At 34.7% G+C, this 24,752-nt stretch overlaps 1 protein-coding gene across 6 annotated transcripts in view; it reads left to right on the top strand.

Annotated features, from left to right (window-relative positions):
- The window catches only part of CLCN3 (chloride voltage-gated channel 3), a 91,866-nt gene extending 67,114 nt beyond the window's left edge, over positions 1-24,752 (top strand). For 4 of the 6 annotated variants that reach the window (XM_058550343.1, XM_058550347.1, XM_058550344.1 and 1 more), the window contains 9 exons: positions 17-139; positions 1,311-1,517; positions 3,041-3,121; positions 4,060-4,605; positions 7,144-7,330; positions 10,234-10,632; positions 14,828-15,044; positions 19,965-20,040; positions 21,756-24,752. In XM_058550343.1, coding sequence (XP_058406326.1) covers positions 17-139; positions 1,311-1,517; positions 3,041-3,121; positions 4,060-4,605; positions 7,144-7,330; positions 10,234-10,632; positions 14,828-15,044; positions 19,965-20,040; positions 21,756-21,914 — 1,995 coding nt within the window. In that variant the 3' untranslated portion in view covers positions 21,915-24,752. The remainder of the gene's footprint in view (positions 1-16; positions 140-1,310; positions 1,518-3,040; positions 3,122-4,059; positions 4,606-7,143; positions 7,331-10,233; positions 10,633-14,827; positions 15,045-19,964; positions 20,041-21,755) is intronic. The other 2 variants (XM_058550346.1, XM_058550349.1) reach the window with 1 other exon arrangement.

The raw sequence follows: 24,752 nt of genomic DNA on the forward strand, positions 1-24,752 counted from the left end.
ACTATTTGCTTTTTAGGGTCCTGGTTCTTATATCATGAACTATATAATGTACATCTTCTGGGCCTTGGGTTTTGCCTTTCTTGCTGTTTCTCTGGTAAAGGTATTTGCTCCATATGCCTGTGGCTCTGGAATTCCAGAGGTAAGCTGTGCAATATTTAGTATCATTAAACATTTAGTGTTTGTTATGGTGCTTATCTTTTTTATTTTAGGAGAAAAAAGTAGTTGTTTTTTGGGGGAAATGGTTTGTTTATAGTATGAAATAGAAAATTTAAAAATGTAAGCTGATCGTAGATATCATTGACAGAAATTCTTCCCCATAGTCATTTCGTCATTTACTATGGAAGTTGATTTGTTTTTTCTCACCACTAATTTAGCACGTGACTAAACAAATATCAGAAGACTCAGTTAACCACCAAGAACGTGGGAAAAGATCTGTGGCCTAAAGTTCTTTGGTGGATTCGTTGATGTTTGCTGTTATGAACCTGATTTGAATACGTTCATTCTCTTTTTATAACTATCTTGTAATTAGATAAGTTAATATGGCAGATAATATTTATAACCATTTTATACTTTAAAATAAACGTTTGATCACAGTGAGTCAACAGTACAAACTTTTGTGTTGTATTTTTTATCAACAGTAACTTAAAGGAGAATATACTAAGGATGGAACATGATGTGAACTCATTTCTTTCCTCTTTTTGTTTTTTTGTCGTAAATAAATTACCAGCTTTTTCTAGTGCATTTCTTTTTAAAACAAAATTGTAGTGATTTTTAAGGCTGTGTTAAGAATATCTTTAATAAAGAGCAATAGTGTTAAGAATATCTTTAATAAAGAGCAATATCATGCAGTATTTAACAGTTGTCACTCATCCTTCTTGATATGTAGAAAAATGTTACACGTATTTATAGTATTCTGAGAAGGCATAAGATCTTTATTTCTGACACAGAATGTCCGAAATGTATCTGACTATATTTCTACAACTGAAATATTCAAATTTGCCTTTTCCTGGTTATGTAATTATAACTCTTGTATTAAGGTCTGTATTCCTTTTAAGATGGCCTGATATTTTAGTTTTGTTCAGGAAATAGGGTAGCTTTCTATCTGTGCTTAGAAAGAGAATTAGAAGATGATATAGATTTATTATATATAGCAAAATAGTTAAAGCTTTTGAAAAACTAATTGTGAATAGTTCCATAGTCCACTAAAATTTGCAAGGTGGTTTTGTGAGTAAAGCAAGAGAGTAACTTAAATTAGTTAAGTTCTTATGTTTCTTAAAGCAAATTAAGCTATCTTAATCTTTACTTTGTAGATTAAAACTATTTTGAGTGGATTCATCATCAGAGGTTACTTGGGAAAATGGACTTTAATGATTAAAACCATCACATTAGTACTGGCTGTGGCATCAGGTTTGAGTTTAGGAAAAGAAGGTCCCCTGGTACATGTGGCCTGTTGCTGTGGAAATATCTTTTCCTACCTCTTTCCAAAGTATAGCACAAATGAAGCTAAAAAAAGGGAGGTAAGTCTCTTTTGTAGTTTATTTGACAGATAAATATCTGTTATATAGACTTATGTCAGTGAAGAATTTCTTAGTGTAAGGATCACATTTTATTTTTTGGATAAATTCCGTGTTCGGATTAAAAATTTAACATGAGATTGTTCATGCTTCCTTTCCCTTTTTTGAATAATCTCTAACATCTTTCTAGAATCTATCCCCAGTGCTGCTCAGTTACTCATATATTTTAGAGAAGTTTTACGTAGACTACCTAGTGTCCATTGGTTTCAGTTGAATGTCACAAAGGTCTTTCCATATATTTTTGCTTTGCCTTACACCCACCTTTCCTCCTCTGAAGTGTTTCCCAAATGTAACTTTGTTTTTACTCTTATTTCTCAGCATCAGTATTTCTCCAGGGTTGGGAAATCTTAACAGCTGTGTTTTCCTTTGGAGGAAGTGTCTAATGCCAATGGGAATGATATGTCATTTGCAGAGAGCTGTTCAGCACCATGGGGAAGTTCTGAGGGCGTTAGGACCTTCTGAGATTTAAATCAGAGTTTCACATGAAAGGTGACATAGGAATTCCTCTTTATTCAGCTGTTTAGGGCAATTTCCTTTAACATTTTTTTAGGCCAGCCTGAGATCTCCCAGGAGACCTTTAAACTTAATTATATATTATAGAGTTCCCCTGATGTTTTCTAGAAGAAAAGTGAGCTCCTGAGACCTTTTATATTAGCTCTAGACTTTGAGGACCCAGTCCCTTCCTGTTTTCCCAATCTGATCTGCAGCCCTACATGGTACAGAGCTCTTTGGGTATTTAAGGGATGATATTTTCAAATCTCATTAAATATTCAGAACTCAGGGGTCTCTGGCCCCAGCACAGGACATTTTATCCTATATTTTTTAAATAATATAACAAAGTAGAATATTTTTATTGAACTATTTAATTCTTCAGTTGAAGAATTGGTGAGACTATATCATAAGGGGCAGCACATCGTGTGTGCTTTCAGAATGAGGCTCTCCAGTTGGCAATAGCAGTATTTTCAGAGAATTTAGGGAAGTGAAAATACAGGGAAACTCAATAGATTTTAAGTTCCCTGGATATTTTACCAGGATTTGGAATAGAGTAATTATTAATGATGAACCAGTTGGCTTTAAAATCTGAAAAAATGATATCCTACTTAAAAATAAATAAGCAACTCTCCCCCCAAACTCCTGTTACTGCTCTCTCCACTAGTCTTCACAAACAAACATCTTGAAAGTTGTCTGTATTCATTGCCTCTTCTTCTTTACCTCCTATTTACATTAGTATATCTCGCACAAATATTTTTTGACTGAATATTTGAAGAATATATGAATGACCTTTGAGTTAAAGCAGAAGAGATGAAAATCTTTTTAGAGAAATAAATATTTACCTTTGCGTGTGGAGGAGAAAGACGTGAGTTAAATTCAGAAGAGGCATTTTGAAAATTCAAGTAACATGAAGAATTTTTATTTGGTATATTTGAATTTATAAGAACATGAAATAAACTACATCCTCTTTTTAGGTGTTATCAGCTGCCTCAGCTGCAGGTGTTTCTGTAGCTTTTGGTGCACCAATCGGAGGAGTTCTTTTTAGCCTGGAAGAGGTAGGTAAAAAAATACAGCAATTAAAATTATATATAATTACCATTACAAATATATTTGGACACATTTTTCAGTCTTACAGGTAGTGTAATAGATACAGATTTAGTTTTTAAGTTTCCAAATTAATTTTCATAGTTATTTTTCACTCATTCTTACATAATAAGTAATGTGCTGTATATGTTTTCTACCTTGAGAAAAATCTTTGTAAAAGTATTATTCATGTATAAATATTAGTGATTATTTAAAATTTGACTTTGTTGACATATTTAAAACTAATCTGATAAGAATTTGACTTAATGGGAAATATTTAAAACAGTCTATCACTAGTAGCTAAATTATAGCTTGTGTTTTTATTTTAAAATTTTTAATCAATTCCTAAATACCCTTTGTAAGTTTTTCTTGTGTGATTATTTCTGTTGCAGTTATTGATGTTTAAGGAAATAACTTTAGTTGCTTCAGTGTGGAATACTCTGTTTTGGTTTTCTCATTGGTGCTTAATAAGACTTTTTACACAAAAATGTGACTAGAAGTGTTTTAAAATTTACTTTTCTAGTTGTTTGTGTTCTTTTCCTCTTTTATCTTTAATATAGAAGGGGCAAATTAAATACTTTATGAGCTAACAGGAGTTGGTGATGTTACGTTTATTCTTAACTGCCATGATTCAATTGGAAGTGAAACTCATTTTGAAAATAAAACAATGCTAGGTATTTTAAATAATTATTAGACGTTTATGATCAGTTGATATTGTGAATTTGTAATGATGTGATAGCCGAAGTTAATAAAACATCAATGTTTTTCTTACCACAGTAAAATCCATTATTTGTCAATTCTAGCTGCAGCAGAATTTAAAACTCTGATATTTACCAGTCAAGTTATAACATATCAGAAACATTTTATAAAATTATAGCATTAATTTTTCTTTTCCTTTTCTTTTTTTTAGGTTAGCTATTATTTTCCTCTTAAAACTTTATGGAGATCATTTTTTGCTGCTTTAGTGGCTGCATTTGTTTTGAGATCCATCAATCCATTTGGTAATAGCCGTCTGGTCCTTTTTTATGTGGAGTATCATACACCATGGTACCTTTTTGAACTGTTTCCTTTTATTCTCCTCGGGGTATTTGGAGGGCTTTGGGGAGCCTTTTTCATTAGGGCAAATATTGCCTGGTGTCGTCGACGCAAATCCACCAAATTTGGAAAGTATCCTGTTCTTGAAGTGATTATTGTGGCAGCCATCACTGCTGTGATAGCCTTCCCTAATCCGTACACTAGGCTCAACACCAGTGAGCTGATCAAAGAGCTTTTTACAGACTGTGGTCCCCTGGAATCCTCTTCTCTTTGTGACTACAGAAATGACATGAATGCCAGTAAAATTGTTGATGATATTCCTGATCGTCCAGCAGGCCTTGGAGTATATTCGGCTATATGGCAGTTATGCTTAGCACTCATATTTAAAATCATAATGACAGTATTTACTTTTGGTATCAAGGTAAGTGCTAATGTGAGGTGATATTTAATCTTGGCGTGTTCAAAACTTGTATGTGGAAAGAGAAATGAAATTTTTTATCTAAAGATGGTTATTTCATAAATGTGGGCTGAAAAAGTTCTTATCTTTTGGTTTTAATTTTAAGTTATGAAAAAAAGAATTTCTTAGGATATATTGTTGAACATGGTATCTGTTGTCGTTTACCCCGAATCCTAGCAGCTTAAGATAACTACTTATTTTGTTCTTGATATTGGGTCAGTAATTTGGGAAGGGACTCAGCTGGGCATGTTTTGCTTGCAGTCTCTCATATGGTTGTCATCAGACTTGGCTAGGGCTAGTCATCTCAAAGACATTCATACGTCTAGCACCTGGGCTAAGAAGATTCACACGACTGGGGCTGGAACATCTGGGCTCCTGGAACCTCTCTCTCCAGTGTTTCCAGCATGGTGGCCTCAAGGTAGTTAGATTTCTTACATGGTAGCTCAAAGTTCCAGAAGCAAGTGTCCCAGGAGGACCATTTCTAAATAAGCCAAAGAAGTCACACAACATGCCTTCTGTTGCATTCTCTTTGTCTCGGCAGTCACAAAGGCCCACCCAGGTTCAGAGGGAGAGACATATATTCTACCTCTTAGTGAGAGGAGTGTCAGAGAATTTGTGATCATTTTTTAAAACTACTTATATTAGTTTCGTATTGCTGCTGTAATAAATTACCACAAACTTAGTGACTTAAAATCATGCAAATTTATTATAGTTCTGGAGATAAGAAGTCCAAAATGGGTCTCACTGGGCTAAATTCAAGGGATTCACAGGGACTTATGGAGGTTCTGCTGGGGCAGGGGTTGGGGGGTTGATTTTTTTGCGTTTTTCAGCATTCTGGAGGCCACCCACATTCCTTGGCTCATGGTTCCCTTCTCCCATCTTCAAAGCCAGCAATGGCTGGTCAAGTCTCTCTTTTATCTCATCATTCTGACACTAACTCTTCTAAATCCTTTTTCCACATTTAAAAAACCTTTGTGATTACCTTGGGCCCACCCAGATAATCCAGGATAATCTCCTGCTTTAAGGTCAGATGATTAACAACCTTAATTCTTTCTGCACCCTTAATTCCTCCTTGCCATGAAACATAATGAATTCACAGCAATTAGGATATGAATATCTTTGGGGAGCCACTATTCTGCCTACCATATCACTATGGGGTGTTAGCTTGAAAGGACACTGCAGACTCAGAGTTAAATTACCAGGCCTATGAACACCATGCCTTTTTCCATCTAGGATTTAAGGCAGCTGGGACTCGTGCCCTGGGACATTGCTTTTTGAATTTACACAGGTTAGAATAACATTCATTAATTAGTGATTTGCCAGTAAATATAATTCTCATATAACTGTCAGTGATATTGGGAATCAGATGTCAGCTAATCCTTGTTCTTTAAATTATTGCACCAATAATTCATGTAATAGTTACTATTCACTGGTGATAGTGTGCTTTCTCGGATGTAAATTATGTGGAATAACAGCTTAATTTCAATGAAATTGGAGTGGTGTTAGTTTTTGAAATATGGTCTGTCTCTTTTCTGTTGTCCTCTGTGTTTACTCCACTGGGTATAGGAGTTAAATAATAGAGAAACTTTGAAGTTTTACTTTTTTTTTCCTTAGTGAATTGAGTTAAAGAAGCTGTTAAAGCTCCTATTTCTACAGTAAGTTGATTTTCTGTAAATCCCAACTTTCTCACCCTCAGTTGAGCTACAGAAAGCCAGAGGCAGTGGGCAGGCCTTTGTTAAGTCCTATATTACCCTCCACTCTGGCTGAAGGATCCTAACTGGCAAGAGAGTGTACAACGTATTTTGATCCCTTCTATTCGGATATCCTTCTAATGATCTTGATATACACTTCAACATACCATCATTTTGTACTCAGCTTGTTTCATATCCAGAACAGTTTAGAGCTATTAGTCTTGTAATAGTCTTTAAATAATCTTGCTTAAGGTGTTTATTATCCCTATTATATATATATATCACTATATATATATATCACTAAAAAAATATTACAGGACCAGATAAGATTGCCTGCTTTACATTGTACTACTTAGGAGGAATAGCATGTAATATTTCTATCATTTGATAAACAACAAATATGTAGAAAGGACATAATCTTGGAGTAAAGGAGAGTACTTCAAACTGAGTTGATTTAGTTTTATGAAATGATTCATATTGTCTCTTTTTTTCCCCCCGTTTCACCATGGACTAATGAAAATTTTGTTAGGAGCTGGCATTTAGGAACCCTGAGCTAAAGCATAAATAACCCTTGGGTTATTTTCTCTTTGGCCTAGAGAATGTGATTTGTTATTTTGTAACTGAAAGAATAGAATATTAAGGTACTGTTATAATAAGATTTTACTATAGTTTTATTTGTACTAGGATTTTGCTATAGTATAAATAAAGTGTGAAAAGAATCCAAAGCGTTAGAACGAAATCCATAGAATGTAGGTTTCAAGCGCATAAGTAGAAGATGTCTGCCTCATTAAGCATTCTGTTTTTGTTATAGGTTCCGTCAGGCCTGTTCATCCCCAGTATGGCCATTGGAGCAATTGCGGGAAGGATTGTGGGGATTGCAGTGGAACAGCTTGCATATTATCATCACGACTGGTTTATCTTTAAAGAGTGGTGTGAGGTTGGGGCTGATTGCATTACACCTGGCCTTTATGCCATGGTTGGTGCTGCTGCATGCTTAGGTAATTTAACTGTGTCTGTCTGTGTATGGATGTTTGTGAATCTGAGTGAGTGAGAGCGTGCTCATGCTTAAATTGGGGGGTGGGAGGAGGTAGGGTACAGGACAGGAGTGAAACAGCACTACTCTTATATGGTATTGTACAGTACTGGTTTTCATTTTACCTGTCTCTGAACATTGGTTAATGCAAAAGATTTAATAGTAGTTAGCATGTTTTTTAATATCATGTAATACATTATGACAGAAAACATCTCAGTACAACATAGGCTTAATTTGAATCCATCCAAGGAGATTTTTAGTTTTTTCATTGTCAGGGATCTTGGCTTACCTATAACAACTATAGCATGGTTCCTAAGATTAGCATTCTAGCAAAGCTTCAGAATAGCTTTGCCTGTGCTCTGCAGTGATTTATTGTTAGCCTTAGTAAAAGGTTTCTTTACCAGCCCTCCTCCATTTAAGGTACATTTATAGCAAAATGAAAAAAGATAACTACTGTTTTAATGAAAAGAAAAGCAAAATATCTGTATTAAACACTTAGGAGTCTATTTATTGCCCTCTTGCACATAAAAAGTAGTTATTTCTTTTTATATTTAAAATGTCAGGTGAACTTTGGTTATAATATTTAGTCATTGTTGGTATTTTGACTTATTTTTGTTCAGTGAGTCAAAATTGTGTAAAGTAATTGTTGGTCTTCAAAAGTGTAATATCAAATGAAAGTGAAGGACAGAATCATTTTCACCAAAGTAGCAAGTATTTATTAAGTATTCACACTGTTTAGCACTGTGCTAGGTGCAATGAGTGATACAAAAAAATGTATAAAATATGGGGCCAACCTCAACTACAGTCAGACTGGGGAGACAAGTCCAACACTGAGAAAACAATAGTGAGCAATATATAATGATTATATACAGTCCTGAATCTACGAAAATTTTAGGACTCTAGAGGAAAAAAGAGCTGAAGTAGTTCAGGTAGGGTAGAACATGAGTTTTATTTTAAAAGATTAGTAGAATTTAAAGGAGAAGGCTTTGTTGAAGAGTATAATAATGGGAAGACAAAAGAATTGGGATAGGAATAAATTTAGTATTCACGGGGCTTTGAAGAAACTGATAATATTGAAGTAGAGAGTGCATTTTTTAGATACTTTTGGGGAATGAAGTTGGATTGGTGAGAAGGAGCCAGATTATGAAAAGGTGGTGATTTATATCAGGATGAATTTGTATTTGGAATTGGTCAGATCTGTGGCAGAGTCATAGCTTTGTCATTTTTAGATTGATGACTTTGGGAAAGTTCCTTTACTTCTTTGATTTTTTATTTTCTTATCTTTTTTTTTAAAGATTTTTATTTATTTATTTTTTTCCCCCCAAAGCCCCAGTAGATAGTTGTATGTCATAGCTGCACATCCTTCTAGTTGCTGTACGTGGGACGCGGCCTCAGCATGGCCAGAGAAGCGGTGCGTCGGTGCACTCCCGGGATCCGAGCCCAGGCCACCAGTAGTGGAGGGCGCGCACTTAACCGCTAAGCCACGGGGCCGGCCCATTATTTTCTTATCCTTAAAGTGGAAATAATAACTACTTATCTCCTACAGTTGTTTTGAGGATTATATGAAATAAAATGCATGTGAAGCTGTTAGCACGGTGCCTAAAATAAGTGCTTAGTTAAAAAAAAAAAAGCCTTTGTAAACTGACTAGGACATCCCTGGCATAGCGTAGATACGTAATATATAGTAGGTTCTTTCTCCCTTCTATTTTTAGGTTAAAAAACAAAGGAAGAGTTTAAGCTTAATACAGTATGAACTGGTGAGCCCTGGTAGGTTTTTGAGCAAAGGAGCAACATGGTGAAAGTAGTACTTAGGAAAGATTAACGTGGGAACATGGCTTATAAAGTGGATTGAAGGTAATGGGTCCTGGAGTGAAGGAGGTAAGATAAATAGTATTAAAATTAAGGAACAAAGTCTTGAAGGTCTGGATTAGGGTGGTGATAGTGAGAATATTGAGAAAGGGACCCATAGTTAGATATTTTGCAGAGCAAATCAGATAGGACTAGGTGAGAGTCTAGATATTGGGATAAAGTAAAGGGATGAACCAAGAATGACTACCTAGGTTGTCAGGACAAAGTGGTGCCCAGTGTTCGAGTCAGGGAAGCTGGAACCGGGGAGCTCTTTAGGGAAGAAGAGTTTAGTTTTAAGTGTGTGGTGTTTTCTGCGACAGTGGGTCATCCCAAGATTTTTTTTTACAGTTGGAAACAAGACAAGCACAACTATTAGATGCGGTATGCATAGTTGGAGACATGAGACAAATGCAACAGTAGGTGGAGAGGTGTGGATTAGGGAGGCATCAGCATAGAGATGATAGTTCAGAATGATGATTTGGGTAAATGAATAGATGAGTTTTCTGTATTATACGGTTAACATAAATCACAAGGCATCAAAATATCTTACTCATTTTGAAAAGATTTAGAGGCGAGAAATGTATTAAATTAATATTCTACCCACATATGAGTTTAATTGTAAATTGGTAGTAAACGAGATAGCTATGATGTGCTTTACCACATTCCTTAAGAATTAATAATAAGCTTTTATAAGGGTGAAATTATGTCTTTGCTAGAGCAGTAAACCAACGTGGCAAACTTGTTTTAGCTGGTCAGCTGTGATTTTTTAATTGGGAGTAAATAGGTTTTGAAATGTTATTCTAATAGACTTCTGTATTATAAACAAAGAAGATGGGTGTTTCTCTACATCTTGTTAAAATAGTGATAATTGTCCTAAGGGAAGAGTAGTAGTTTTTGATGATAATCCTTTTCACTAAGTTCTGTTTACAATTTGTGTTCAACTGCCTAGTACCAAAATTCTCCTAACATGTATTGATGAAGACCCTGTCCTTCCTGACCAGTGGTGCTTATATTTTTCAGGTGGTGTGACACGGATGACTGTCTCCCTGGTGGTTATTGTTTTTGAGCTTACTGGAGGCTTGGAATATATTGTTCCCCTTATGGCTGCAGTAATGACCAGTAAATGGGTTGGAGATGCCTTTGGTAGGGAAGGCATTTATGAAGCTCACATCCGGTTAAATGGATACCCTTTCCTGGATGCGAAAGAAGAGTTCACTCATACCACCCTGGCTGCTGATGTCATGAGACCTCGAAGGAACGATCCTCCCTTAGCTGTCCTGACACAGGACAACATGACAGTGGATGATATAGAAAACATGATTAATGAAACCAGCTACAATGGCTTTCCTGTCATAATGTCAAAAGAATCTCAGAGATTAGTGGGATTTGCCCTCAGAAGAGACCTGACAATTGCAATAGGTACCCTTTTTAAAAAATACACACACACACGTATATGTATATCAGTATCTATTGGTATCGAGATATCTAGGTAGGTAGATATATAATAGATTTCTGGAAGAAAGGAAAGCAATAAAATTTAATTGGTTGGGTTTGTGGGAGCAAGGGATGTATTTTATGTCTCTTAAAATCTTAGGTTCTTAAGGAAAGGAATTTATGCTTTCGTGGATTATTTTCCTACTAGATATAGTTTTTTCTTTTGGTTTGGCATTGTTATAAGAGATTGGAGTCAGATTCTTTCTTTTCCCACACAGATAAGACTTGTTAAGTTGATATTATTTATAAATAGCATGTAATATAAGGCCTTAGCAAGTGCCAGGGCAGCCAGCTAAATATATTCTTGTATTTAATAAAGTTAGCTTATTTGAATGCAAGTTATTGAAAATCCTATCTTCATTGGTCTGTTTCATATCAGAATCACAAGGTTTTGCTTTTCCAGTTTTTGGATTTAGGTTTATAATATTAACTTGTAGTATCTAGTTCAAAGTGAAAAAATCATTGAGATTTTAGTTTAGGTCAAATCCCAGGCTGAAAAAGTATATAAATCCTGTTGTGTTTTGTGCTGACATTCCTGAAAATATGGTTTAAAGACATTAGCCATACTATGTTATTTCTTAGAAACTTTTTCTGAGGAGGAAGCAATTGTGTTCCTCCAAAATTTATTTTTCCCCTTACCTTATAGTCCTGCAGTATTGATATGGGCCCCAGTAAGGCTTCTAATCGTTTTCTACACAATCTGACTCCTCTCCCCACAATCCCCAAAGGTAATGGATGATTTTTTTCATCAAGCCCTTGCTTTGATACTCCCCAGTTTTTAGTAGAGGACCCTGAAAATATCAAGCATTTGGCCTGTCCCAAAAGGTCATTCCTGTGAGCCTGTCATCTCCCTTCCAACTTATTTCTATGGTCATTGCAAAAGGATTGTAAATATTTCAATTCTTATGCCATTTCAAGAGGGAAGACTAGACAATGTAGATGGGGAGTATTTCTCAAATCAGACTGAAAACTCTCAGTTTACAAGAGCTATTAAAGCAAAAAAAATAAATAAATAAAAAAGAAAAGTGCCTACAGAGAATTTCCTGTTCAGTTTAGGAAAAGGCTACATACAGCTTTGGAAGGCTTTTTCAAAGACTTGCAATTCCATTATTCCAAGTTTCTGCTTTAGGTAATAGAATAGTAGTTGCCAGAGTGGGCAAAGTATATGGTCAGACTTGGCTATGTTCAAGTGTTTTAGCTTCTAAGCCATTACCATGGCCAAACCTACAATCAGAGAAGAATTTCATTGTTTAGAATTGCATTCTTTAGGTTTTAATAGTAACCAGCCAAAGGAAAGAAAAAGATCGGAATTTTGGAATTCACATAAAAATTTAAAGGAGAAAGGCCAGGTTTTTAAAAGATAAAGAAGAAAGTGTAAGGTTAATAATTATTCACATTACCACTGATTCTGTGGATATATTTTTATGTTTTATTACTGTCTTGAGAAATAGAATATTGGGATAGATGATAATGTTGGTTTAAGGGAATAGGGGTACTTTAGATATGTAAGATATCAAGTCATGTCATCAGAAATGTTAGTCACATGATGACTTTTTGAATACACCTTAAATATTTACCCACATATATTTTTGTGAAGTTTAAGTTTTTGATTGGGAAAAATAGACCTGTACACTAGGTTTTGTGTATATGTAGAATATATAAAAAATGTATTACATATAAAATATAATATGTAATTTATATATGTTTATATAAAGTACTTTACTGAAGGGCAAAAAAGGATGCTTGAGTAGGTGCTGAGCTATATACCATATCCAAGGATGGGAAAACTCAAGATTTTAAAAGAACAGTTTTTCCCAAATTTATTTATAAACTCTGCATTTTCATGTTATGTCTTTAAAATTTTTTTTTAGTTTATGTGTAGATAGTACATTCACATAGTTCAAATTCAGTAAGGTTAAAAGTGTATAGTGAAAAATCTCTCCCACCCGTGACCTCATAGTTACCACTTTAACTCTCCATAGGCAGCCGTCTCCTTCGTGTCTTCTGTATTCTGTAGATATTATTCTATGCTTATATAAGTATATATATATATATTTTTTTTACTCTTTTTAAACAGATTGTATCATATTATCCAATACATGCTGTTCTGTACCTTATTTTTTTCACTGAACAATGTTTTCTTGGACATCTTCCCAAATCAGTGTGTAGAGTTTCCTCATTTTATTTTGTTTCAGCTACACGGTATTCCATTGAGTAGATGTACCATGGGATACACCATGATTTTTTAAATCAGTTCCCCATTGATGGACATCTAAGATGTTTCTAATCTTTTGCTATTATAAAAATTGCTGCCTTATTTATTTGGCATTTTGCCTATGTGCAAAGGTAGGAAAATTACTAGAAGTGGAATTGTTGGATCAGAGACTAGATACGTTTGTAATTTTGTAAGATATTTTCAAATTGCATTAAGTAGTGGTTATACCATATACTACTACCAGCAGTGAATGACAATTTACTATGTTGAAGTTTAGTCTTTTTTGATGAGTTTTGAGAAGTATATTAACATGAACAGGAAAAATAAAACATAAAAATTTAGAGAGAGGGGAAGACAGATAATTTTGCATTAATGATTAGAGGTAAAATTCGTATTTACTTTAAGAAACTTTATGTTAGAAAAGAACCATTCCCATTCTCCGGGAAGTGTAACTCTGTGTTCACATGCACACTTTTTAAAAAAATGTCTGAATCAGATCAGACATTTTTGATGTCTGATGTATGTTTTCTGCTTCAAAGGCCTTTGAATGAATGGCATTCAAAAAAATAGTTTTTTTCAAAAAAACCCCAACAAAACAAAACTAAACCTAGCAGATGTCCTGGCACTTTTAATTAATCAATTAGGTTAATTTTATGAAATTGTTTTATTGTTAAATGTTTCTTTAAACAATCTCTCAGCATATTTTCATTGATGATCTAATATTCGTTATATTAAGGTGTTTAAGATTGATGATTGGGGTTAGTTTTAACTCAGAATGTCTGTCATACATGCTAACAGTATTTACACTCCACCATTCACCGGTAATTAGCCAGATGCTTCTATGGGCTAAAAGCAACTTAAGGAGCATTTTTGAAAATCATTTATGTCAGTTGCTAATGGGCTTTCTTCTTTTCCGTGCCTTTACCATGCTTTTAAGTTGGTTTAGTAAATACTAGCTATTAGAACTTCGCTTAATGTCTTCCTACGTGAACGTGTTACAACACAGTTAAATAGGGCTTTAGCGGTCAGAAGGAGTAAAAAGCATTGCAGTATTGGTTTATGAGCTGTATATATTTATCTGCTTCTCAGTTTAGGACTGATGCTTATTATTTTGGCTTAAATATTTTTGTAGCAGAATTCATGTTTAAAATGTGTTCAGTATAACAAATACCATATTTGTACACACAATTTTGATTACATACCAACTCAAAATGGAAACATAAAGCTGACTGTTTTATTTTATTTTTGTATTCTCTCCATTTCATGGGTTTCCTTCTTCTTCCTGTGGTCTCTGTTCTTCCTCCGCAGTTTTCTGCATCTTTGTCACTTCTTGTCCAGCACTTTCAAAGGTGGGAGTGGAAGTAGGCAGCAAGACAGAGGCATTTGAAGCAGAGCACACTGGAGAGGGGAAATGAACAGAGCCTTTACAAATAAAACACCCTAAATCAGTCTGTGTCCATTATGGCGTAATTGTAGTTTCAACCCAAATGTTAATGCTCATGACTCACATAGAAAATTAAACTATAGCATTAGAAAAGAGAAAGAACTAGCTAATTCACAGAGGTGGAATACACAACATAGTCAAAGCAAGGATGAAACTGTCTTTAGTCCCACCTCCAATGCAGGATCAGTGACATTTAGCTCAGGCAGGTGTCATTCGATGATGAATTCCTGTAATAAACTGTGCTCTCATAATTTGTGAAGGTTTTAATTTTGTCAAATATAAGAAATTGCTAAATGGCTTTTCAGTTGATTCCTTTCTTGGTTAAGAAGCTCGGAAAAAATGAAGGGACCAAAAGTCATGGGATACATTTATTTATTTATTTTTTATCTCTGAATAAGTAGATTGCCTTTAAAACAAAACCTGTCAATTTTTAATTTTTGGTCTTCTCTATCTCTTTACAGAAAGTGCCAGAAAAAAACAAGAAGGTATCGTGGGCAGTTCTCGTGTGTGTTTTGCACAGCACACCCCATCTCTTCCGGCAGAAAGTCCCCGGCCATTGAAGCTTCGAAGCATTCTTGACATGAGCCCTTTTACAGTGACAGATCACACCCCAATGGAGATTGTGGTGGATATTTTCCGAAAGCTCGGTCTGAGGCAGTGCCTTGTAACTCACAATGGGTAAGTTTGATCAAAGAAATCAGTTCATTTACCAGAATTTATGATCCTTTTTAGTAGAATTCATCTGTGGTTATTAGGGGAAAGTATAAGGCTGCTCCCAAGCAGGGAAGTCTGTCTTGTAGTACGGTTATAAATATGGGATCAGTCAGTCAGAGTCACACTTACTGAAGAATAAGAAAAATGTCTACTGCCAGATCTTTGCCAAAATATAAAGTGACATTTGTCAGGAACACGTCAAAGTTGGCAGAGAGGTGCTGAAACATCTGTGGCATGCACATTGAGCCTAGAGTATTTCCTTTCTCAGAGGACTAGCAGACCTAGGACTAGCAGACCTAACCTGTATGAAGTACTGCAAAAACCTGCTTTCTTTTTGTCAGTATTGCATTTTTAGAATACAAATTTCTAGTACAATAATTACTTTCTAGATGTTTTGCTATTTACTGTTTCAGCCATTATTTGGTTTATCATGTAATGAGGGAAATAATATATAATTAAATGAAATTTGTAACTTAGCTAAAAACCTCCTTTAGCAAATGCTTTGTTTCCGTTTTTCTACCTTCTCCATCCAGAAATCTTTTACATAAACTGCTAATGACCAACACTCATGTATTTAAAATGTATAAATTGATTATTTATTTTTCTGCCCTTTAGACGTACACTCCAGTGTTTCTCCAGGATAGGAACATAGGGAAGTTTTGTTTGGCAGATGTCAAAGGGATTCTGGGACGTAATAGACAGTGTGCCTCAGCAGACCTGCTCCTGCTTCATTGCCACTGCTCCCCTCTTCCTGGACCTGGGATCTGTTTCCCCACCATTCTCTCTCCAGTCCCCTTTATTTCCATTTTGTTGCTGTTCCTAGTTGAAATACTTAAGAACACTGTTTTATCTGAAGGCTGATAACAGAAAGGCTAGAAACAAGAAACAAAGGGTGTTTGTTCTTGGATTATGCATAAACTAGATGGTTAACCCTGCACAGTGTGAAGCTAATTGAAACACTAAACACTTAGAGAATCACAGCAGGTTTTTTAATTTTATTTTATTATTTTTTAATTTTTTTTCTTCTTTTTATTGCAGTAACATTGGTTTATAACATTTTGTGAGTTACAGGTGTACATCATTATATTTCAATTTCTGCCAGCAGGTTTTTTTTTAAAAAACGTTTTGTACAAAGCACATGGGTGACAAAACACATGACCCCTGTCTAGAGAAAGGAGGAAAAAAGAACAAAAGGGAGAGAAATTTGTTCATTGAACACCTTCTTCATGTTTCCCATTTAACTTTGTGGCACGTCTGCAGAGTAGGTGGTAGTATCCCTACTTTACAGATGTAGTGATTGAAGCTCAAAGGGGTTTAATAATTTGCCCAGTAACGTGGATAGCAAGTCATAGATCAGGGAATCAAGTATCTTGCCAATTTTAAAGCCCAATCTCTTGCCACTGTTTTACTCTGTAATTGGCTGATAGACTATATCTTCTTTCTTTGTGATTTCTTAAACTACTACTATTTTCTTGGACAATATATTAGCCCATATTGAGTTAGGAATAGAAATATGAAGCTGGAGAATTAGATCCATGTTTAGTGTTTTCACTGTGCTAACCACTTAAAATAACTCGAGGTAAGATGAAATAAATCATTAAAGGGATAAAGCTCTTGATTAAGGGCTGAGAGTTTGCAATTTTAAATATCACAGATACTGATTGGAGAAGAGATATATGTAGTAAAGTAACTATTTTCTTTTGTTTAACGTTGTTTAATTTAAAAAATAATGGTACCAAACTTCATTGTTTAAAAACTTAATAAGTACACGTTAAATGGAGTAACTTTTCATAAAGCTTTACTGATTCTTGGGCCCCTTTAATTATAAATGGCTCAACTGGAAGCTAAGCTGAGTTGTTATAAACTTTTACTTGCTTTGAGTTGTTCTCTGTACCTGGCATGGTTTGTCCTTTTACATACTAACAAATATAAATGTCAGTCTTTAGTCATGATTAACTATGATCACAAAGCTATATGGGTTAATTACCATATTTTACTTTGCTGATTAATTCCCAGGTTTTCCACAGCACAGATATTAGAAAGGAAAATGTTTTTTTAAAAGTGTAAAAATAGGGCCGGCCCTGTGGCTTAGCGGTTAAGTGCGCGTGCTCTGCTGCTGGATCCCGGGCGCGCATCAACACATTGCTTCTTCGGCCATGCTGAGGCTGCATCCCACATACAGCAACTAGAAGGATGTGCAGCTATGACATACAACTATCTACTGGGGCTTTGGGGGAAAACAATAAATAAATAAAATTAAAAAAATAAAATAAAATAAAATGTGTAAAAATAAAAAAGTGTTGGGGGGGAAGAGAAGATAGCTAATTAAAGTCTTACCTAATACTGCCTGTTTATAAGAAAGCTTGGGGTGGACTTTATCTAAAGGAATATGTTTAATTGCCTTAATTATATTTTCCTTATTTCTGTCCTTCAAGAAAAAAAAATATATATATGTATGTATATATATAAAGAACAGAGATCATTTGGGGTGGTGGCTCTTGGGAATTTATTTTCTTTGAAATATGTAAGTAGAATGTTTTATTCTCACTTAAAGTTAAATGACTTAAACCCAGAAAAGAAATCATATCTTCTGGCTTATAGTGGAGAGTATGAAATTCTGGATAATTGTCCACATTTTATAATTTATATTGGGTCCTTAGAGGTGGAAAATTACTATTTGGAGGAGGAGATACAACAAATCTAAAACCTTAGTACAAGGAGGAAGTGAGAATAAAGAGATGAAGGGGAAGTGTGTCTATAAATTTTAAAGATGTCAGTTATAGATTTCCCACATTTTATATTTTAATTAGTAGAATTTCTCAAAATCTTTTAGTCTTAGTGGGACTGGCAGGATGTTAATAGGTATTGCTCAAAAAGCGTTTTGTGACCATATAAGTTTGGAAAGTATTGGATTAAATACAATTGAGGTTTCTTGACTGTGGAACTGTTGATATTATTTGATTCTCAGACGAGGATAGTAGGAAACATAGTTTTCCAAACTTATTTGAACATGCATCCTTTTTTCTGATGGAAGCAAAGGGGCAGGAGAACTCCTGGGACTGGTGTGTCTTGGAACATACTTTGGGAAAATGCTGGGTTGTGCCCTGTTAACTCGTACGTCATTACTTGTTAGCTCACAAGGAAACAGCAAATTATTCTTTTACATGAGTTGCATTTTGCATTGATTTTCTTTGCACTTCCTGAAATTAATAAAGCAGCCCTGAACCTGGCCTTATTATTCTCAAATCACTTTTCTCCATTAACTAAAGAGAGGAAATAAATATGCATTTCCTCCTTTTTAGGGCTATTACTTTGTGAATATAGAGATTACTTTGTAAATCTCCAAATTTGCCATTTGGTCCTTAATAAATTTATGACCTTCCTTATTGTGTACCTTGTGATTTGGCAGACCCTACTAATATGTTAACTGAAACTAATCATTGTATATAATTGAATAGAAAAGAATGAGTAAGAACTAAATTGGAATTATTTTACTTAATTGTCAAGGTTTTCACATTTCCTGACTCTGGCTATAAATTTAAGTGAATTAATGGTTTTTGTTGTTGTTGTTGTTATTTGTTTGTTTTACCTCAAACACCTAGTCAGAGAAGAACATCTATTGAGTGAGTGCTTGTTTTATCTAGTGTAGTTTCTGGACTCTTTTGGAGGGGGAGCTTGATCTCATCATGCTCTGAGAACTTTTCAATTTATCTTTTTTTCTTAAGGATCAGTACATTATTTTTAAAAAATAATGAGAAAACATTAGCAGAGAATCTATTTGTGCTTTTTCCATTCCCTACCCTCCTGCTTCCCCACCCCACCCCCAGGCAGCATCCTAAGGAACTATTTTATAACTGACATATCTGTAGGACCAGACTACTTTGACTAAGTGAAGTCCCCTGGTGACATTCTTCAAGAAGTCAGAATGTTCAAAGGCAGTTTAATAGTAAAGTTGACTTAACCAGATCACCAGAGAAATATCTAATTACCCTGAAGGGCATTCTGGATGGGCTTCCAGAAAGATTAAAGCTTTTGAAAGTTTTGACATTCACCGTCTGTACTGCCATATATTGTAGTTGAATTTACTGACTTCCATTATAAAACCAGTAACCAGAATTTTGTTTTAATAATTAAAAGCAGTCTATTTTCAAGTATCCTTGTGAGAATTTGTGTCCATCATTTTGCTTGATGTTATAGTAATGATATGTTAACTGAGAAATAATTATTTAGAAAAAAAAGTGTAAGGTAAAAGTCATTTTGACCCCTAATCATAAATATGTCTTATTAGCTTATTTTAAGAAGTAGCATTCAGCAGGTCCTAAAGATTACAGGATGTTTGTATTGGTCAGCATTATTTATTTCATACACATTGCCTTTAATTTTAATTCCAAAAAATAGTAAGATCCAAGGGATTTCTTAAGTAGCCTCATAGGCAATAAAGGCTAAGCCTTCTAACTTTTCACTGCTGAGATAGAGCTAAATAATAGCTGCTGCATTGTGACATTTAAAAAATTAGAAAAAATATTTTCCTTTAAGGAGAGAACACTGAAAATGAAACTGAATTTCAGAATTTTATAGCTGTGTGTTAATAGTTTGTTTTGTACTTTTCTTTGTAGTCATCTTCATTGTGAACTTTTTTATTTTTAATTTAAAAAGGAAAACAACCCACTAATATTTAAAAATAGTATCATGTCACTTTTGAAAGTAGAATTTATAGAAATGGGACCTGGAATTTCAAATCATTTTTGTTTTTATTTTTCTAAAGTTCATTAAAAGCATTCTTATGGTTCTTGTTTTTATTTTTGCTCTCATTCTTCATCATGATTGGAACCTCTTTTAATTTAATTTCTCACACAGTTATTAGCATAACATGATCTGTTTCAGGATTGTCTTGGGGATCATCACAAAGAAGAACATATTAGAACATCTCGAGCAACTAAAGCAGCACGTGGAACCCTTGGTGATTAGAGATATCAGACCTCCTCATTAGACACCTTAGAAGGCAGGAAGCATGAAACTTGTGAACTGTTCAGTTCTCTCTCCCAGATATCTGCTAAACACAAAATCATACATGCTGCCAATTACACTTCTATTTCATAAAATATGTTTGTAAGATAAATTTAGATATGTGTCAAATTCCATTCATAGGAAGTAAGCAAAAGTTAACATCTCTCATCAGAATCATTAGTTGCAATTTAAGACTGTAAACAATTTGGTAGTTGAAAGAGTAAATATTATTGGACATTCTTAAAGTAAACACAACAAATCTGTCTACCTTAGCAGATATACCCATCTCAGAAGACGCCTGACTGGTTAAAAATGTTGGCCCCACCACCCCAAACCCTTTTTCTTCTTCATGTTTCCTAATCTTGTGGTAGTTTTGTGGTAAATCTAAGCTCATAAATGATTTTAACGGAGCTTGTAGCAATGTTACAATTGCTAACAGTTAAATGGATTTTTTTATGGGCACACTAACTAGATCGTAATGTGTATGTATTTGTGATTATAGCATTAGTTCTTTTTCTGCTGTACCCCACATACCTTCAAAGTTAAGAATGTGTGTCCTTCCATTTCATTAGTGAATTGTACCTAGCTTATGTGTGTGCCCCTTTTGTTTGATGTTTCTAGAATGCTACTAGCAGCTTTTAGGGTGAGTTGCATTTGTTTTAACTGGCTTGATGTCCTAGTGGTTTCATGACTAAAGATAAATTTTGAATTATCTTAACCTTATAACCTAAAAATTGTCTGGCTTTAGCAATTAATACCTGAAATTATTTTGCCCTGCAATTGTCATAGGTATATAAAACCTGTCCCAGTGTGCTTAAGTATACAACTCATTATGTATTCCTGTTGTATGCTAATATTTCACAAGTGTTTCATGCATCCTTTTTAAAAAAACTACTAACCAGAATAATAAGTAGTTACTCATTCATTCTGCTTTCTGCTTCACCTAAAATAATCTTTTAGGACTGCTTTTTGATTTTTCACCTATCTTTTAATGTAAGCATTAACAACTAAGACTTTCATAAAAGCACTGTATCTTAACTTTTTTGGCCAAAATCAAAAAAGGAAAACATTGATGAGTGTACTAGAAGCTTGGGTTGCCTTACTTGGGGTTCTGAAGTTTGGGATTGAAGTTCTGTGTTGAGCATTTTATATGCATTTTATCTCAATTGTATGTGCTTTCATGAAGATTCTGCATACAACTGGGCAATCCTTAAATTATTTTTTAAAAGTTAGTTAATTTTAGTTTTAAAAAGTAGAATATTGAAGGGATTGATCATCAGACATTTTATTGCTTTCTTGATGTGATGGGAATGAATTTTCCTTCTCAGATGGGATCAGTATCATTTCTTGTTCATACATCCTCCCATTTTTCATTACTTTTTTGTTGGCATACGTTAATCAAAATAGCTCTACTTCCATGAGGCGTGCAGTCCTCAGAGTCTCAGTGGAAAGAACATGGTACTATTAGTGACCATAATACTTTTTATATCAAAGGATGGTTGCTGGATAATTTAAATATCTTTACCAGTAAAATACTTTTTGAAAATAAAAAATCGGGCTGCTTGCTTTGCTCTATCCCTGTCAACAAAAAGGATTTAGCTATAGCTTTAGCTTCTCTTTTTCTTTTCCCTTTTATTTTAATAGCAATCTTCTGTTTATCCCTTTCAGGCGCCTCCTTGGCATTATAACAAAAAAAGATATCCTCCGTCATATGGCCCAGACGGCAAACCAAGACCCCGCTTCAATAATGTTCAACTGAATCCCGTAGATGAGGAGAGAGAGGAAACAGAAGAGGAGGTTCATTTGTTGAATAGCACAAGTCTTTAACCTGAGGGAGTCGTCTACTTTTTTTTCTCCTTTAAAAAAAAAAAAAAGGAAATATAAAAGCCGGGCTTTTGCAACATGGTTTGCAAATAACGCTGGTGGAAAGGAGGAGTCGTTTGGGGAGGGAAAGGAGAGAGAGAAGGAAATGAGTGAGGTATTTCCCCATCTAACCAAGAGCAGCAAGTCACCTCCTGTTCTGCACTGGATGCGTTCAGCTGAGGATGTGCCATGATAGTGCAGGCTTGAGCCTCAACAGAGAGGACACCGGAGCCCTGGAGCACCTGGCCTGTTACTCCAACATTGCAAAGACGCGTTACCAGTCCCTATTTCTGGAGGGATCACTTTGAATTGAGCCATCTCTAAGACTGCAAGGTCTTGCCCTTTTTTATCAAAACTGTTCTGTTTAATTCATGAATTGTATAGTTAAGCATTACCTTTCTACATTCCAGAAGAGCTTTTATTTCTCTCTCTCTCTCTCTTTCTCTCTCGAGCTGTAACAAAGCCTCTTTAAATTGGTGTACCCTTATGAAGCAGTCCTTTCTCATATTGAGATGTACTGTGATTTTACTGAGGTTTCATCACAAGGAGGGAGTGTTTCTTGTGCCATTTACCATGTAGTTTGTACCATCACTAAATGCTTGGAGCAGTCACATGCACCACAACAAAGGCTGATCAAACAGGTAAAACCGCAAATGAAGCGTGAACGAAATCTCTCAGCACGTGTGCTGTGTGGTTCAGAATCAACAATGGAACTTGACTTGTAAGGATAAACAGAATTTTCTTTTTGTTTTTTTTTTCTCTCAGACTTTATGGATAATGTGACCTGGTCTTATGCAAATTTTCTATTTCTAAAACTCCTATGATATACAAGTACTGTTCAGCATAAGGAAACAAAATGCGGCTGCTTTGACAGTAAAGAGAAGGAATTATTCTGTTTAGCTGTGTCTGGAATTAATTGCATGTTTAAACACTGGAATTTTTTTTTCTTGAAATTAGATCAGTCATTTTTTTCTTTCCTCAAGATATTTTACTGCTGACACTGAAGAAGAAATGTAATTCATAACTTGCACTAAATGTATATTTCTTTTCTTAAAAATTTACCATTCTTATTTATATTTTTATGGATTAAAATTTATAAAATACAGATCAGTTAATATCACACTTAAATAATTTTACCTTTTTAATGTGATTTTTATAGACTAATTCAGACTTACAAATATGGAGATATGAACAAAGTTTACAGTGGGAACAAGGGTTTAAAAAGAGGTTGTGGTTATTTCTCTATGATCCAATGTGTACATAAACCTTTTTCTGATCTTTCACTGCCATCCCCTGGATTGTCTTCTGACCTGTTCATTTTGACTCATTAACTGGAAGATTGAAACACTAGAAATCACTTTGCAGATTAAAACCAAAAGTTAAATAGTGTTAACCTTTTTTAAAAAATGAAACAAATGAAAACAATAGAATTGCAAAGGTAGCAGTTAAAATTTTAACCTGAACATAACTTTTGAATCTTTGAGTAGGTCACATCCATAAGTGTTCAATGAAGTTTTGAATTTCCACAGTGCACTTTTGCAGGATGAGTTGAAAATGTACGGGGGTGTGTTTGGGATTTTTGTTTTTGGAAATGTCTGTCTTAATCATGGTCTTAATTCACTATCAGCGAAGGTAGTTTACTTGAAAGACTGGCCCAGATATTCTGTGATTATGCATTTTGGGAAGGAAAATGAATTTTTGCAGACAGACATTTTCTGAAACCTGACTGGCAATGAGCTGTTTTTACATTTTAGGAGTGATTCTTCACTTCTTAGTTCTTAATAATAATATATCTGTAAGATCTCTAAGATCACATAAGATCTGTAAGATCTTGAAGATTTACAAGATCCTGAAGCCATATTAGAATGACAATGGAAGGCTGAGCAAAATTTTAGGAATTTCGTGAAGTATTCTTAGTTTTGCTATCTGCCTAACATTAGTATTTTGTCCTAGTTACTTTCCCCCCTTGGCATACTTCAAGTTTTCTTAGTGGCTCCTTCAGAGTTCATTTGGCCATCCAGAGTCAAATCATTTCTAGATGATAGTTCTGTAAATCTGTCTCCAGCTTGTCTTCAGTGTATTTGCAGTGTGCCAGGAGGCACTGCTCGAGTATGAACTCCTCCTCAGCATTGGCTATTGAATAACTTAATTACGTGTCCTGAGTCACAAGCCTTCAAAGGAGAACCCAGTTTCTTTGCAGATAGCTTTATAACATTAAACTTCACGTGGATCTTATTTTCCATGTTTCGTTTTTGATTTCAGGTCCCCCTTTCATTGCTCATCCTGCTTCAGAGCCTGACATTTCAGGGTGGATGTTCATTTCCTTCTTGGTATATTTCTATCCCTGGTGTGTCTTACTGCTGAAATACAGGAAAAGTGCCGTATTTTTAATGTATTCAGTGGTTTTCTTTGGTATTACTATCTGTTTCACTTTTCTTTTTGATACGTTGAGGTGTGTCTGCTTTTCAACCAAACAATGAAATAGTGGTGACCATGAAGTATATGTGCCTGGCTAATTGGCAAATTAATTGACAATATAATAAGTGGAGCGCCTTATTTGAGTACCCTTTTAGAGAAGGTATGATGAGAATGGGCCAAGGGTGTCAGCATCTCTTCTTATTAATACTTATTTTCAATTTTGGTTCATGAAGAATGCTTAGTTTGTTAATCTGTGATGTTGCCTAGAGCTGTATTTATCTGTTTTTATTTATACTAGTATAGTAAAGCTGCTTATCATTACAGTAAAAATGATTACTGTGATGAGTTAATCAGAAAATCTATTAAAATCTATATGACAATGTG

This window comes from Diceros bicornis, chromosome 11 (genome assembly GCF_020826845.1).
Source record: "Diceros bicornis minor isolate mBicDic1 chromosome 11, mDicBic1.mat.cur, whole genome shotgun sequence".
NCBI classification, from domain to species: domain Eukaryota; kingdom Metazoa; phylum Chordata; class Mammalia; order Perissodactyla; family Rhinocerotidae; genus Diceros; species Diceros bicornis.